The 17,384-nt window shown below is 42.4% G+C and overlaps 1 protein-coding gene and 1 non-coding gene across 2 annotated transcripts; both read left to right on the top strand.

Moving 5' to 3' along the window:
• The first annotated feature begins 4,805 nt into the window (after positions 1-4,805).
• Positions 4,806-4,912, top strand: LOC118480046. The gene has a single exon (XR_004861686.1). It is a non-coding gene; the product is annotated as a small nucleolar RNA R71 (small nucleolar RNA).
• A 6,139-nt stretch (positions 4,913-11,051) lies between these two features.
• Positions 11,052-17,012, top strand: LOC110865680 (serine/threonine-protein kinase SRK2A). Its single transcript, XM_022115004.2, has 9 exons — positions 11,052-11,599; positions 11,916-11,990; positions 12,520-12,621; positions 12,720-12,773; positions 12,857-12,949; positions 13,025-13,117; positions 15,003-15,107; positions 15,182-15,280; positions 16,539-17,012. Exons 1-9 carry the CDS (start codon positions 11,480-11,482, stop codon positions 16,842-16,844), a joined length of 1,047 nt encoding a protein of 348 aa, XP_021970696.1. The 5' UTR covers positions 11,052-11,479; the 3' UTR covers positions 16,845-17,012.
• Positions 17,013-17,384: the final 372 nt, after the last annotated feature.

The raw sequence follows: 17,384 nt of genomic DNA, 5'->3' as shown, positions 1-17,384 counted from the left end.
AGATAGACAAGATGAATCACTTGGATCCGACTCGTGTATTAGTATAACCTTTGATTATTTTCGCACTTTTGCACTTGTTTAAGAGATTATCTTAGTTATTGTAGTATGCCCCTCTTTTGAAGGCGACGTTACCCTCAACCCAGTAGTTTGAGTCAGCAAGGATACAATCCTAAAGGGTCGGATTATTGAAAGATAATGAATTAAGTTATTAATGCAAATTATGGTAGGCCCCTCTTTTGGAGGTGACGTTACCCTCGACTAAGTAGTCTGAGTCAGCAGGGATACAGTCCTAAATAGCCGGGTTATAGTATTAATAGTAATTAACTTATGAGGGGGTCAAAGAGTTTGGATCCCCGCCATCCAATACCTTTGGGTATTGAAGGAGATCCTACTAAATTTCACCCAGGTCCCTTGCAGGACCTCTAAACGCTGAACAAGGGCAAGACCCTTACCAAACCGTTCCCTTAACCCCCGACCAGGTAGCCAACATACCTCCATATAGACCGTGGAGATATGAATGGTGAAAATCTTTTATTTTATATAGATAGTAAAATAATGCCAAGACACCACGGACAAACGATAAGGAAGAATCACCTTCAACATAAGCAACTAGTTATTAAAGTCATTAATACAAAACCAAATAAAAAGTGCAAAAGATTAAAAATAAAAAGTATTATACTAAACACTTGTCTTCACCAAGTGATGTAAGAGACTTAGGCAAACATGGCCTTGATTGTCAAGAACTCTTACGATCAATCTTGGATCCCGAGACGACTCACACACTCTATGATGGACAATGGATGATGGTGGTGGATGATGGTGTTGTGATGGTGGTGGATGGTGGATGAAGTGTGAGAGAGGTGGTGTGCCAAGGGATGAGTTGCAATGAAACCAAGCACTCCTATTTATAGGCTGAACATAAGCCTGGGCACGGCCCCGTGTCCGCTGGGCACGGCCCCATGCCTGTCTGACAATCTCTCTCCTCATTAATTGGAATTCGTAATTACAATTAATGCGCCTGCAGTACTTTCGCCACGCCCCCGTGTTCACTGGGCACGGCCCCGTGGTGGGCAATAGAAGCTTCTATAGGTTTGTCTTATCTGCTGCTTCTTGGGCACGGCCCAGTGCTCGCTGAGCACGGGGTGTGTTCAGTCTTCTGCCTTCTCTGTTTTGCTTGGGAGGATGCTGTCGAGGGGTCAGGCAATCCACTTATGTTCCTTTTCTTGTATTTATGTTAGATTTAGCTGCCTTTTTGCTTCTTTTGTTAATTTGAGCTCATTTAATCCTGAAAATACAAAAGGAAGACAAAAACACTCTTTTTCCAACATTAGTACTTAAAAAGGGTTAGTTTTATGCCACATTTGATGTAATTTATATGTTGCATTTTACACACATCAAATATCCCCACACTTGAATTTTTTGCTTGTCCTCAAGCAAAACTCTTTAATACGTGGCTTACACTCCCAAATGGAATGGGTAGAAGAGAAGGTTTTGGCTTGTCATAGAGTGTCGGGAATCCAAGATCTTTATTGGGTTTTATTTTTATTTATTTACAATCCTATTCGTTATGATTTATTTAGAACGTTTCATAAGAGAAATTACTTATTTGGGCATAACATGCCTTTTTAAAATTCCATTTATATACAAGTTCACATACCTCACGGGAGAAATCACTCACACTCGGCCGAATGTGTCTTTTTTAGTGAATCACTCGAGAGCGGCATGGAACTTATTCCTACCATAGGCTTGCCAAGCAATCAATCCTCCTCCTTTTTAACTTTTTACCTTTGTAAATATCAAGAGGACTTTTTGGGTGAAGGCTTGGGCTAAAGGTGGGTTGTTGGGTTAGTGGTTAGTAGAAAAGGGCGAAAAGCGTAAAAAGCGTCGGTTTTCGTAAAACATTTTGTTTTAGTGACTTTTTATTCTTAATGAAGTATTTCTTCAAACAAGCTTTTGTTTTAGGAGCTTTGTTTGTTTATTTCTAACTTCATTGTAAAATTCTTTTTTTTTAGTCACACGAAAACCGAGCTAGTTACTAAATAAAGGGTAAAAATAAAAGGGTTTTTTGGGTGGTAAAAAGGGTTTTGGGTAAGAAATGAAAAAGGTTTAGGCTCAAAGGGGTTAACTAGGGGGATTTTTTGGGTAGGTAAAAAAAAAATAATGGTGTTGAAAGAAAAAGGCTTAGTCCTAATGCCTCCATCATATACATACTTGGGTTTAAGTTGGTAAGGACCGGGAATGAATTGCCGTGGCAAGTTCTAGAGTCGTAAGAACCAAGCGGCTATTCACACAAGAAACGAAAAATGAGCATTTAGCGTAAAGATGTATATTTGTATGCTCAATAAAGGCTCAAAACTCACTTTTTGTGGGAATGAGTTTTTTTTATGTGATCAAGTATATATAATCGAATTTTAACTAAGCTTGTCATGCCGTTTCATAATTTTCTTATGTTGGTTCTTTTTATCACGACGCTATCGGTTGTAAATTTGTAAAAATATAACCTTGTTAGTCTTAGAATTCCCAACTTAAACTTTAGACAAGTAAAAAAATGAATTTTTTTTTAAAAAAAAAAATTTGGGGTGATTAGCGATTCCAATAGAGTTTTGTGTAAGGCTTGTTATTAGGACTTGCAAAATTCAAGGTTTTAGCATCCCCCCCCCCACACTTAAATTACACATTGCCCTCAATGTGTCCCAAAAATAAATTTTTAGGTTGACTGAATGTGTAACATGGTGTTAAAAGCAAAAATTTATGTTACTGGCGGTCTGGACACGGCCCCGTGGTAACCGGGCACGGCCCCGTGTTCAGGTGCCAGTAACGATAATTAAAGAAAAGAAACAGAAGCCTGGACACGGGGGCGTGTCCGGTGAACACGGCCCGTGTCCAGTTACCCGAACTGGGCATTTTTCTGCAGGGTGTTCAGCACGGGGCCGTGTTGGCTGGGCACGGCCCGTGCTGAACTTACTGTAATGGAGAAATTGTTGTCGGGTGGCCTTGTTCTTGTGCATGGGGCCATGTTTCTCGTTTCCCTTATCATCCTTTACCACCATGAGTGTGTTTTATTCCTGCATATTAAAACTAAAACATTAAATTTAAACTAAGGATAGTTCCGCGGATTGCCTCCGTGGTGCGCCACGTTTATAAGGGTCTTTGGCTAGACCCAAGGCAAGGTTATATGTTTTCTGAGCTGGATGTTTTGCTTTCCATGTTACATAGTCGGAGAGCATCATCCAAACTTGAATCAGTAACCTTCATGTAGTTGACCGGGTCATCGTCCTCTATTCTCCTCCCAACCCCGAATTTTACTTCATCATCCCCGTACTTTAAGGTGAGCGTTCTGTCATTCATGTCTACCACTGCCTGTGCGGTGGCGAGAAATGGTCTCCCTAGTATGAGGGGGACTTCGGTGTCTTCTTCCATATCGAGTATGACAAAGTCGGCCGGGTAGACGAATTTGTTTACCTTGACTAGGAGATTTTCAATGACACCTTGCGGGAATTTGACGGATCGATCAGCAAGTTGTATGCTCATTTTTGTAGGACTCGTTTTTCCTAGGCCGAGTCTTTTGAACATTGATGAGGGCATGAGGTTAATGCTAGCCCCAAGGTCGGCTAGTGCATTACGAACAGGGGAGTCCCCGATCGAGCAAGGAATCGTGAAGCTTCCAGGATCGATTTTCTTTTGGGAGAGTTTGTTGAGCACGAGGGCAGAGCATTCTTTGCCTAAGTTAACTAATTGCAATGTTTCAATTTTCCTTTTATGAGTGAGGAAGTCCCTCATGAACTTAGAGTATTTGGGCATTTGGGTTAGGACATCAATAAAAGGAATGTTGACATGCAATTGTTTTAGTAGACTTTCGAATTTTGCGAATTGCTCATTGGTCTTTTGACGGATTAACCTACCGGGGTACGGAACTCGAGGAGCCTTGGTAGGCTCTGGTGATGGAGAGGAGCCCTTCTCTTGTAGGGGCGGCGGTATAGTCTCCTTGGTAGGCGGCGTCCCTTCCGTAGGACCCACGGTGCGGTTTCGCAATGTGATAAGGTGAACTTGCGCTTTTGGGTTTGTTTCGGTATTGCTTGGTAATGCGCCTTGTGGTCTCTCGGAGAAATTTTGGGCTAGTTGACTTATTTGTTTTTCTATGTTTTGAATACTAGCTTGTTGATTTCTAAAATTTGATTCTAATTGTAGAAATCTCTCCGAGTTTTTCTTTTCAGTGTCGGAGATGAGGCGAGATATGGTATCTTCAAGACTTTCTCGTCCACCTTGTTGTTGAGGGAAATTTTGTGACTCATTTCTTGGTTGTTGAAAGTTTGTTCGTTGGTTTTGTTGGTTACTACTATTGCCGGGTTCTCTCCAACCAAGGTTAGGGTGATTTCGCCATCCATGGTTGTAGGTGCCCGTTGGAGGACCCGACGGCCTAGGTCTATTATCAATGTAGCTTACCGACTCTTGTTGATCGTCTGTTTCTTTCATACAACTCCAATTTTCATGTGGCCCACCACACCCTTCACAAGCCATAACCGAGACTGTTTTTGTCATTTCCAATTTTTTTTATTTTCGAAGAAAGGGCCTCGATTTGGGCTTGTAAAGAAGTGCTTTCATCAACCTTATAGGTGCCCGGGGCGATAGATTTATTGCCTCGGGGAGTGTGCCACTGAAAATTGGTTTGAGCAATTTCCTCAATTTGATTATATATCTCATGCGGGCGGCGATTACCTAAAAGTCCCCCGGAGCTAGAGTCAAGTGTCTGCCTTGTGTGTGGCAACAACCCATTATAGAAAGTGGATACTTGTTGCCATATCGCAAGGCCGTGATGTGGACACTTTCGCAATAGCTCCTTGAATCTTTCCCAAGTTTCATATACGGATTCCCCGTCCTCTTGTGAATATGTATTAATTTCAATGATTAATTTAGCCGTTTTAGCGGGAGAGAAATACTTATATAGAAATTTTTGGGCTAGTTCATCCCAGGTGTTTACCGATCCAGCTGGGAGGGCGTTAAGCCAAGCTTTTGCTCAGTCTTTTAGTGAAAAAGGAAACATTCGGAGGCGGATGGCGTCATTTGATGCTCCATTGATCCGAAAAGTATCACATATTTCTAAGAAATTAATAATATGTAGATGGGGATCCTCGTCCGCAAGCCCATGAAAGGTTGCGGAGTTTTGAAGCATCTGTATCAAATGCGGCCGAAGTTCGAAGTTATTGGTTTCAACATTCGGTGCGTTGATAGCGGCGTCGAGATTACCTACGGTGGGTCGTAGATAATCCATGAGGGTACGTTGGTCCGCCATTGGAAGTGGATTTCCCAAAACCTTCTCTTGTTTTTTGGCTTTTAGACTTTTTCTGAGAAAGCGTTCGGGTTCTTCTAGAGGTTCTTTTATGTCCTTATTAGAACTGGAGCTCATACACTACGTAGGGGTGGCGTCTGGTTCCAAGTCTTGCAATAAAAACAGAAAAGAATGCTGGTCAGAATGTTCACCACGGCCCCGTGCTCAGTGAACACGGCCCGTGGTCGGAGTTACAGTGATTGTTTTCCAGATCCCAGTTACTGTAGAGTTGGACACGGCCCCGTGTTGCACCGACACGGCCCCGTGGTCAGCCTTCTGTAACTTGGAAAACTAAGAAAATCCTAAAAAACGCTGGGCACGGCTCGTGTCCGACCAGGCACGGCCGTGCTGAGCTCTGCAGAAGCTGATAAACTAAGAAAATCCTAAAAAAAATTAAAAAGAAAAATAAAAATATGATTAGGCCGTTGATTCCTAACTTTCTTAAAATCCTTGTGTCCCCGGCAACGGCGCCAAAAACTTGATGTGCGTGAAGTGTGTTATATTTTGGATGTATATTTTAAGCCCTTTTTAGCCAAGTTTTAAATTTATAAAACACGATATTTACTAACACTAAACACACATATGGGCAAGTGCACCCATCGTGGACGTGGTATAGTGTTGGTAAGATACCGAGGTCGTCCAAGGACACAAGAGCTTTTAGTACCGATTTATCCTCAACGTCTAACCAAATCAAAATGTGAGAAAAAGATTTTTAAACTAAGAAAATAAAACCAACTAAATGCTGAAAAATAAAATAAAAATAAAAACAGATAGACAAGATGAATCACTTGGATCCGACTCGTGTATTAGTATAACCTTTGATTATTTTCGCACTTTTGCACTTGTTTAAGAGATTATCTTAGTTATTGTAGTAGGCCCCTCTTTTGAAGGCAACGTTACCCTCAACCCAGTAGTTTGAGTCAGCAAGGATACAATCCTAAAGGGTCGGATTATTGAAAGATAATGAATTAAGTTATTAATGCAAATTATGGTAGGCCCCTCTTTTGGAGGTGACGTTACCCTCGACTAAGTAGTCTGAGTCAGCAGGGATACAGTCCTAAATAGCCGGGTTATAGTATTAATAGTAATTAACTTATGAGGGGGTCAAAGAGTTTGGATCCCCGCCATCCAATACCTTTGGGTATTGAAGGAGATCCTACTAAATTTCACCCAGGTCCCTTGCAGGACCTCTAAACGCTGAACAAGGGCAAGACCCTTACCAAACTGTTCCCTTAACCCCCCGACCAGGTAGCCAACATACCTCCATATAGACCGTGGAGATATGAATGGTGAAAATCTTTTATTTTATATAGACAGTAAAATAATGCCAAGACACCACGGACAAACGATAAGGAAGAATCACCTTCAACATAAGCAACTAGTTATTAAAGTCATTAATACAAAACCAAATAAAAAGTGCAAAAGATTAAAAATAAAAAGTATTATACTAAAAACTTGTCTTCACCAAGTGATGTAAGAGACTTAGGCAAACATGGCCTTGATTGTCAAGAACTCTTACGATCAATCTTGGATCCCGAGACGACTCACACACTCTATGATGGACAATGGATGATGGTGGTGGATGATGGTGTTGTGATGGTGGTGGATGGTGGATGAAGTGTGAGAGAGGTGGTGTGCCAAGGGATGAGTTGCAATGAAACCAAGCACTCCTATTTATAGGCTGAACAGAAGCCTGGGCACGGCCCCGTGTCCGCTGGGCACGGCCCCGTGTCTGTCTGACAATCTCTCTCCTCATTAATTGTAATTCGTAATTACAATTAATGCGCCTGCAGTACTTTCGCCATGCCCCCGTGTTCACTGGGCACGGCCCCGTGGTGGGCAATAGAAGCTTCTATAGGTTTGTCTTATCTGCTGCTTCTTGGGCACGGCCCAGTCCTCGGCAGGGTCTTGATGAAAGGATAAGACTTAGCTGCATGGTTTGCTAAGAATCTATTTAATGCGGCTAGCCTGCCGGCTAGTCGTTGCATCTCTTTCATCGTTAAAGGCGATGGCATGCGCTCGATCGCCTGAACTTTTTCCGGGTTTACCTTGAATCCATCTTTGGTTACGATGAATCCAAGGAATTTGCATTCTTCCATTCCAAACGAGCATTTCCCTGGATTGAGCTTCATATTGACGCTTCGCAGAGTTTGGAATGTTCTGTCGATATCGGTGAGCATGGTATCCTCTTCCTTGCTCATGACGACTAGGTCGTCCATGTAGATTTCGACACTTTTGCTGATTTGCCCGCGGAAAGTGTCGTTCATTAGTTTTTGATAGGTTGCGCCCGCGTTGCGCAACCCAAACGACATTTTTGTATAGCAGTAATTTCCGGTAGGAGTGCGGAATGCCGTTTTGTCTTCATCCTCGATTGGCATCTGTACTTGGTGGTAGCCTTTGTAACAATCGAGGAAACACTTCCATCGAAACGGTGCGAGGTTATCGACCTTTTCGTCGATTTCCGGAAGTGTGTAACAATCCTTGGGACAGGCTTTGTTGAGGTCTTTGTATCAACGCACATGCGCCAGCCCCCGGATGGTTTCTCTACCATGACTGGGTTGGACAACCATGTCTGGTACTTGACTTCTCGCAGGATGCCTGCGGAGAGCAGTTCTTCGACCTGCTCATGTATCGCCTGGTTTTTTGCGGATCTAAGGTGGTGTTGGCCTTGGATCACCGGCTTGATACCTGGCAACGTATTCACGAAATGTTGCGCGATTTCGCGTGGGACCCCAGTCATGTCTGCGGGTGCCCACGCAAAAATATCTTGGTTCCTGAAGAGAAGCTGCTTCAGGTGCGCTCTGGTGTTGGGGGACAAGGCGTGGCTCAACGTGACCTTTTGTTCTGTGTATCTTGCGTTGAGGACCCATTTTTCTGGTTAGTTGGGTGTCGGCCTTGCTATCTTGGTCGTACGAAGCTCGTCCGACGTCATGACTTCCCTGCGTCCGTAGATTATCGCGACCCCTGTTTCGGTTGGGAAACCGATTGCAGAATAGGGTACGTACGTAATCATGTTGAAATCACCTTGGGATTCTCTCCCAAGGAGCACGTCATATTTGGAAGTATGAGGTAAAACCATGAAGTTTAACTCTTCTGTTCGTGTGTGCCTTCCGCTGGTGAGGCGCACAGGAAAAGTAATTTGGCCTAGGGGAAAGACAGTTTCCCCTGCGAACCCGGCCAACGGGTAATCCACTGCTTACAACCGATCTTTGTCTTCCTGATCGAACTGGTTGAAGCACTGCTCATATATGATGTCAGAGTTACTACCCGGGTCGATAAATAATCGTTCGGTGCAGTAATGAGCTAGTTGGCCTGTAATAACGACGGCGCGCCTGTCGCGCGGACCGGCTTAGACTTTTGGGAAAACGACTTGCTTGTCTTTCCAGTCATTGTCCGGTCTTCTCGCCGCCTTGCGCGGCCTTGCTTTGCCTCCGTTGATCATATGGGTTGAGGCCACATACATGGTCCTCTTCCCTGAGGAGGTGCCCTCGCCATGGGGGGTGATGCGTTTGGTGGCTTTTTATCCACCGGGCAACAAGTGTTGCAGCTTCCCCTTCTTTAGGGCTCGCTCAATCTCCAGTCGGAGACTGATGCAGTTGTTTGTTGTGTGGCCCGAGTTCTTGTGATACTCATAATAGAGAGTGAGATCTTGATTTTTCTTGGACTTTATTAGTTGGGCCGGTCGCAGGTACTCCGCGTCCGTAAGAAGGACTACGCTTGGCGATATAGTGATCTCGGTACAGTTGCGGTTTCGAGATTCTTTCTTTGACGCCCGGTTATTCCGTTGGGCGTTAATTGTTGCCCTTGCGTCAAACTGGTTGGTACGCGGGAAATAAGGTTTGGAATCGCTGCCGCGATTCCCTGTGTCCCGGTTGCGCTTATTGTTGCGCTTGGGCTCGTAGCGGGAGGTTTGACCTTCCGCTTGAGGCTGTGCCTTTGCGAGGTGCGATTTAAGTGACCGCTGAGTCTGGGCGTACGTCTTGACCGCAGTCATGACATCTTCCCATTTTTTCGGCAAGCCGTCTTTGACGGAGATAGTCATAACCATCTGTTCATCTCTGACGGCTTTGATGAAGTGGTTACGTGCCATTTGGTCAGCCACGTCGCCTATCTCCAGGCATTCTTTATTGTATCGGACAACGAATGCATCGAGAGATTCATCGTCCCTGCGCCAGATATTCATGACGTCCATCGAATCACGTTCGTGACGTCGCTGCTGGCTGAAATGTGCGAGGAACTTTGCTTGTAATTCCTCAAATGAGGCTAGTGATCCTACTGGCAAAGAATCGAACCAAGCCCTGGCAAGACCTGTCAGGGTCTGGGGGAAAAATGACATCAGGTGGGCTCGTCCCACCTGCCGTTGCACCCTGCGCCCATGAAAATGTTTATGTCATCGTGTGGGTCGGACGAACCATTGTATTTCCAAATGTTGAATGGGAATTTTGTGGTGGTGGCATGGGCGTGGGCGATTCTTGGGTCGAATTTAGAGTTTTCGGCCGCGGCTCTTAGCCTGTGAGGTTGGTTCTCGGGGCGCTTTGCAGCGCGGAGGTATGTGTTGCGGGGGTGAGTGGGAGGAGAATAGTTGCGTCCTCCCGGTCTGCTGCTAGTGGCATGAGAATCCCCGCAATAGTATGGTCGTCCGGGTCGGTACGACCATATCCTTCGTGTTGGGGCTGCGGTCCCAGCCGGCTTTGGATTCCGGAAACGCGGTGGACTGTGGATTGCCGCCTGTTATCGCCTTGGGGGCCCAGGCGGCTTTGTATTAGGCCTCTGGTACGAGACCCATATGAGGAATCGTCCTCATTAACTGTGCGGACCTCACAGTAAGAGGATCCGCGGTATTCACGCCTGCTTCTGGAGGCTGGACGTGAGGGTGCCCTGCCGTCGTATTGCAAAATACGATCCGCAGGTGTATGTGGTGCCGCGGTAGGCCCGGCCTGTAATTGCGCTTCAGCGCAAGCTCGGTTGTATGTTGCGGCCAGCAGGGCTGCCTGCTAGTCATACCAGGTATGAGGGTCCATGTCTGGAGGGATCACAGATGCGTACTGTGATAGGTCGTGTCCGAACGTTAGGGATGGACCCCTTTGCGTTGATGTGTCAATGTGGCCAGGATTTAGGTCTGGGGGAGCGGTCCCCACATTCCCTGGGTTGGTGGGGTTTAGATTATCCCCAGTAGTGTTATTTATACGATCTGACATGTCAGATCTTTTGAGAGGGAGAGGGATGGTTAACTGGATGCGGTGCTAGGCCGCATCGCTGTGAATACTTTCGTTTTCATACACCAGATGCGGTGCTATGCCGCATCACTATACCGTTCTCATATTCCAGGTAAGTCCTCCTCCATCATTGGGCAGTGGATTCAACCACTGTGTTCGTGCGTTCCCGCACGGAAACAGGTAAGTTGTTAGCTAGTGGGGGTTTTGATAAGGGTAATGGTCACCCGCGGTCGAGCTGACGCGAGATCTGGGACCATACCCCTTCACGAGCCAAACCGAGTCAATTTGGCTCGTCACGAGCCGAGCTGAGCCGAGCTAGGCTCACTTTCACTTTCAAACCGAGCCATATCAAGCGAGCTTTTTCCGAGCTAAATCCGAGCGAGCTTCAAGACGGAAGCTTTTTGAACAGCCCCATTTTGACAGACGCTTTGAAACTTGCACTTTAACGAAAGACAGCGTTATCAGACAATCTAAACCAAACGAGAGGGTGGTGAAAAATTACACTTGAATTTATTCATTTGGATTTTCGGTTTCAAACAGAATAAACTAACACCCCTTTCTCTTCAACCCATTCCTGTCGATCACTATTTCATGGAAATTTCAAATCTATTTTTAGATACTCTCTCTCTCTCTCTAACCCATGAACAATCTCTCTTTCTCTCTTACAAATTCCCATACGCACTCCGATATTCCATAACCTGTTGTTACAGCAATCCCGGCCACATTGTTTTCAGTCACCCATTTACAACAAAACCCATATCGAATCTTTAAACAATTCCGTCAAAAAATCCTATTTACAGAAGACCAGGGTTTCATGGCGTAGGAAAATATGAATTGATGCTCAATTGCTGTGCATTTGGTTGATAAAGATTTTGTATCTGGAAGAACATTGAGGTAAGCAAATTGGGGTTAAGAAGAAGTTTGTGAATAGGAGAAAATGGATAAGTATGAGCTTGTGAAGGATATAGGATCTGGGAATTTTGGTGTTGCAAGGTTGATGAGGAACAAGGTTACCAAAGAACTTGTTGCTATGAAATATCTTGAAAGAGGGAATAAGGTATGTGCCATTTTCTCTTGCTTTGTTATGCAATGCAATGCGCACCGAGGTGATAGGGTCTAACCCGAGTGGCAAAAAAGGTTACTCTAGGCACGTTTTTTAAACCCCGGATTTTTAATAATATTTTATTCTAATTTGTTGGTGTTTGCAAGATATGATTTGTTCATATATGCTTATAATTGTTATTGTCTTCTTGATTGATTGCATTTGATTAGTTTTAATATTAAAGTATTTGTTATATGTTTGGAACTTTGGATATTGATTGACTGATCTATAGGCTGAATTCCCAGAGGATATTTGTTATTTTGGGTTGTAGATTGACGAGAATGTTGCTCGAGAAATCATAAATCACAGATCGCTTCGACACCCTAACATCATTAGGTTTAGAGAGGTTAGTTGCCTTCTTCTCTAGCTTGGTCCATTGATAGTTCCATAGATTTCTCTCATAATTTCTTTACTTCCGGAAATGCAAGATAAACGATATAATCATTACAAAGAATTGATCCACTATACGATCTCTGTGTGGAAATGAAAATATTAGTTTTTTCTGTGATAGCGGTCGATAATGGGTCATGTTCCCAAAAGTTGACTTTTATGGGCTGGAGAGGGTATAACTAGGGGAGGCAATAATGACCCACTTAACTATTAATGGCGGGTTATCTTTTATCTTGAATGGACGTCAAACAGGTCGAAAATGTATATTTGAATGCATAAAACCGCCTAAATCATTTTATTAAAAAAGATTATTATTTGAGACTATATAAATCTTCTAATGCTTGTAATCAGATTCGATACACTGATTAGTCATAAAAACCAAAACCACCACTGTTATCGTCTGTAACCCAGCCCGCTTGACCTGTCTGGTATTACACTATAGTATTCAAGATCATGAACTTATAAGGGTGGTGGTGGTTCGATAGGTGGTATTGACTCCCACCCACCTTGCTATCGTCATGGAGTATGCAGCAGGAGGGGAGCTTTTCGAGAGAATTTGCAGCGCTGGAAGATTCAGTGAAGACGAGGTCTTATTTGTTAAAATAACATTAATTAAATCTTGAACATATTTGGTCACATTTTTTTATTTCTCGTCAATATGCTTCTCTTCTTGATCACAATTCAGGCCAGATACTTCTTCCAGCAGCTTATATCGGGAGTTCACTACTGTCATTTCATGGTAAACGTGACTTTTAAAGTTGAATTCTGATATATATGCTAATGAATTTCAATGCTATATATAAAGTTATCAACCTTGTGCAGCAAATATGTCATAGAGATTTAAAGCTCGAGAACACTCTTTTAGATGGGAGCCCTGCACCGCGCTTGAAGATCTGTGATTTTGGCTACTCAAAGGTGTTGTTCCATTATTTATGTTACAACTCTTTGTAAATAAAAATCAAGATGCTAATAGTCTCAGTTGTTTTGCAGTCATCTCTGCTTCACTCGAGACCCAAATCAACAGTTGGAACTCCTGCATATATTGCCCCTGAGGTTCTTTCACGTAGAGAGTATGATGGCAAGGTAAATATTCAATTATTTTAGAGTTAAATGCCATTTTGGTCCCTGTGGTTTGGGCCATTTTGACAGTTTAGTCCAAAGGTTTCATTTTTCACTTATGGGTCCAAAAAGGTTTCACCGTTACCATTTTAGTCCACTGGGTTAACTTCATCCATTATTTATGTTAACGAGAAGGGCAATTGCAACCATTGGGTGTCAGCCCAATGGCCGCCAGCCCGCATTCTAACCCGGAGGTGGCGGGTTCGAGTCTTGCTCGTTCCCAATGCCCCTACGGTAGCGGATTTACCCCCAGACTCAGGCTTGCTGGGTGGCAGTCTGCGAGGTGGGATTACCTCGGCGGTTGGGAGGACCGTGGAATAACCCCCCCCCCCCCCCCCCCCCCGAGAAGGGCAATTGCCCTTCTAGTGCACAGAATTACATATAAAATGACCGAATTGCGCTTCTCGTTAACAAAAAAATGGATGAAGTTAACTCGGTGGACTAAAATGGCAACGATGAAACCTTTTTAGACCCACAGACAAAAAATGAAACCTTTGGACTAAACTGGCAAAATGGCCCAAACCACACGGACTAAAATGGCAGTTGACTCTTTTTAAATGTCACACAATATGAGAACATTGCTAAAAATGAATTTTATGATTATATCATTAAGATCATGGTATTGTCAAATGCAAGCTCTTAGCGTCATATTTAAAAACGACAATATGTAGATCCACTTCAACTTTTTACCGCTTTGTGATTGTATATTATTTTTTATTATTAACCGGTTTATTTTTTAAGCTGTAGAAATATATGATTATATTTATTTCTTTTGAATTTTAAATTTAAATGGGTCAACATATATACATATAGGATAAGGATCCGTTAGGAACCATCCTTTATTGCGAGAATCAGTGTGAACACAACCAAATGTACCTAAAAAAATTAAAAACACACAATATATATTTTTTTATTAAAATTCGCTAAATTTCGTCACTAAAAAATAAAAAATAAAAACTGAACAACAGTACCGTTGCATATGTGCATACGCATATTGTTGTTCAATTGTTTTTAGTGACGAAATTCAGCGATTTTTATAAAAAAAAAAAAATAAAAATAAAAAAAATTGAACAACAGTACCGCTGCACATGTGCATGCGTATGCATATGCAAATCAGCAAATGTGCATACACATACGCATGCGCATGTACATCGGTATTGTTGTTCATTTTTTTTGGTTTTAGTGACGAAAAGTAGCGATTTAAAAAAAAAATAGCATTTAGTTGTGGGGTTTAACTTTATGGTTTAGTTTTTAGCATTTAGCCGTGTGTGTGTGTGGGGGGGGGGTATTAGGTTTTTTTGGTGAGATATAGTTTTTTTTTGGGTTGGGGTGGGGGGTGTTGAGGTTTTTGGGTTGTGGTGGGGTGGTGGTGGGGTAGGTTTATTTTGTTGTGTACTGTTCACATTGGTTCTCGTGGTTCTCGCAATAAGGCTAGAGGGTGTGATTCAAAGCCCTAGGGGCTTTATAACGCCACGCAGGCAACACATAAGCAGGGGGCTTTATCGCTAACTTACACGGGGTGGAATAACGCCCCTTATAAAGCCCCCTTTTAACTATTATTAAAAAAAGATAAATAAAAAACTCTGATTGGTTTACATTAGGTGGGGCCCCTTGATTTCATCTCTCGCGCGACTCTTTTGGCGGAAGCCAAGGATGGCGCCCCCTTTAACGGAGGCGGGGTGGTTTAACTAGATGGGGGCGCTAAAGTTGGTGATGTGGCGGGGGGCGCCAAGCCACACCCCCGTGGCCTAAGGGTGGTTCTCAAATGAACCTTACCCCATACATATATATATATATATATTTGTTTTACATATTATTAGTTCCTTAAATATTGATTTTGTTTGTTCAGTTGGCTGATGTTTGGTCTTGTGGGGTGACCCTTTATGTTATGCTTGTGGGAGCATACCCTTTTGAAGACCAAGAAGACCCTAAAAATTTTAGGAAGACTATTCAAGTAAGTTGCTACTTTCTATTTAACATAACTCTTTTATGCAGGTTGACTTTGACTTCTGATTCTCGTTTTGACAGCGAATAATGGATGTCCAATATAAGATCCCGGACTATGTTCACATATCTCATGACTGTAGGCATCTCCTTTCTCGGATATTTGTCGGAAATGCTTCCAGGGTACTGAATTTTTTAATTTTCTGTGAGTTATTATTATTTTTTAGCTTTTAAAAAGGGAAAAGAGTAAAGACCATATAAAAAAATCATACTTTTTTTGTTTTACATGAAAAAGTCACGCAACCCAATTTTGGTATATTAAAGTCGCTAAACTTGTCAAAAAAAAAAAAAAAAAAAACACACGAAAAAGTTCCTCAACCAGTATATTAAAGTCTTTAAACTTATCTAGAATGCAAGTTCTTGTGACAAAAATGTTAAAATAATGACTTGTTAACTTTGTTCACACTTAGGCTGTATGGTATGGAGCAGCGCCCCAAACACCAATTCGGGGACGTTATGGGTGGGGGTGGGGGCGCTATTGGGGTTTGCCAGCTCCTTAACGAACACTATAGGGATGGTTTGGGGGGGGGGGGGGGGGCACTATTCTTTAACCAATCAGATTTCCTTTTCTTTTTGATTTCTTTTTTTTATATAAAGTTAAAGGGGCTTTTTATCACACACCGTGCAAGTTAACGATAAACCCCATGTTAAGTTGTCGCTGATGTGGCATGAGGGGCTTTATCCGGCACCATGTAGCCTTAAAGTTGGTGTTTAAATTTATGCAACATCCAAGTTGTATCTTTTTATTCAAACAAAGAACCACCAAGTCCGTATTTTATGTGCCTGAATTGAGTTGTTTTGACTATGATAAAGTCTTTTACCCTTTTCTCCTCAATTAAGTGTTCTTATATTTTATATATGTATATGCCCATCTTTATATGTATTCACAATGTCGTATACCAAATGAAAATATCGAGTGAACAAGACGAATGAGAATACTCATTTGGTATGCCAGTTTACACCATTTTTCATCATGAAAACCTTACGGATGTTTGAATTTATCAACGAATGGTAGCAGAAATAAGAGGGTTGCTTAATGGGTTGGAATGGATAAATTTGTGGTGTGGGTCTAAATGGGTTGGGTCGAGTTGACCTGGAATCACATTTTTGTTCATATTTAAAAAAAATCTTATGCGAATGTTGGGCGGCTTTCAACTTGTTTATCCTATCTGATCTATTTGGCCCGTTTTATTTTTAATAACCCAAATCTATCTCCTATCAAGTAAATTTCCATTCTTTCAGTTTTTTAATCGTCGCTTCTAGTGAAGTTGCATTTCACCGCTTAACTAGACAGCCGGTTCTTCATTTGCATTCGTCCCGACCATACCACTTTGACCTCTGATAACAAGACTCCATTAAATGTGACTTTTTTGTTTTGTAGAGGATAAGCCTAAAAGATATAAAAAGCCACCCATGGTTCCTAAAGAATCTCCCAAGGGAATTAACAGAAGCAGCCCAAGCTGTGTATTACAGGAAGGAAAATCCAACATTCTCTCCACAAAGCGTGGAGGAAATCATGAAAATAATGGAAGAAGCAAGATCCCCTCCTCATGCGTCACGTTCCATTGGAGGCTTTGGGTGGGGCCACCAAGATGATGACGACGACGAAGACGACAAAGATGATGAAGATGAGTATGATAAAAGGGTCAAAGAAGCTCATCAAAGTGGAGAAGTTCGTCTTACTTAAAAAGTTTTCCTTTCTTAATTAGCCTAAGTTTGTAAAAAGTTGGATTTTTGCTTATGAAATCCTTTTGGCATGTTGCCATGCATGTGAGAATATTTAGGTGTGTTGATGCTACTGTATGCTTGAATATGGTTTCGGTAAAGAAAAAAAAAGATTCCCTTTTTTTGGTATTATGGAAGTGGGAATGTCTTAAATGTTAGTAAACTAGTTAATGCCCCGCCAGCGTTGCGGGGCGATGGCCGAATAATTCTCAATCAATTAAAAGAACACTATTATAGTTTTGTTAGGAAAAAAGACTAAAACGATGAGAAGACCGTAGTTCTAAGTTCAGGGCAAAACTGTAGTTTGTCAGGATTAATGAGCGAGTGTTAAACAACTCTTTCACATGGAAAAAAATTAAATCCAGTCAACCAAGTAAAAAAACACTCTTATAGTTTTGCTAAAAAAACTAAAACGATAGCAATACTGTAATTTGAACTGAGGGCAAAGTTGTATTTGTTGAGTTGGGTAAAATCGTAATTGCCAAAAGTTAAAGTGATGGCA

This window comes from Helianthus annuus, chromosome 6 (genome assembly GCF_002127325.2).
Source record: "Helianthus annuus cultivar XRQ/B chromosome 6, HanXRQr2.0-SUNRISE, whole genome shotgun sequence".
Classification (NCBI taxonomy): Eukaryota; Viridiplantae; Streptophyta; class Magnoliopsida; order Asterales; family Asteraceae; genus Helianthus; species Helianthus annuus.
This window is presented reverse-complemented; position numbering and strand designations above follow the sequence as displayed.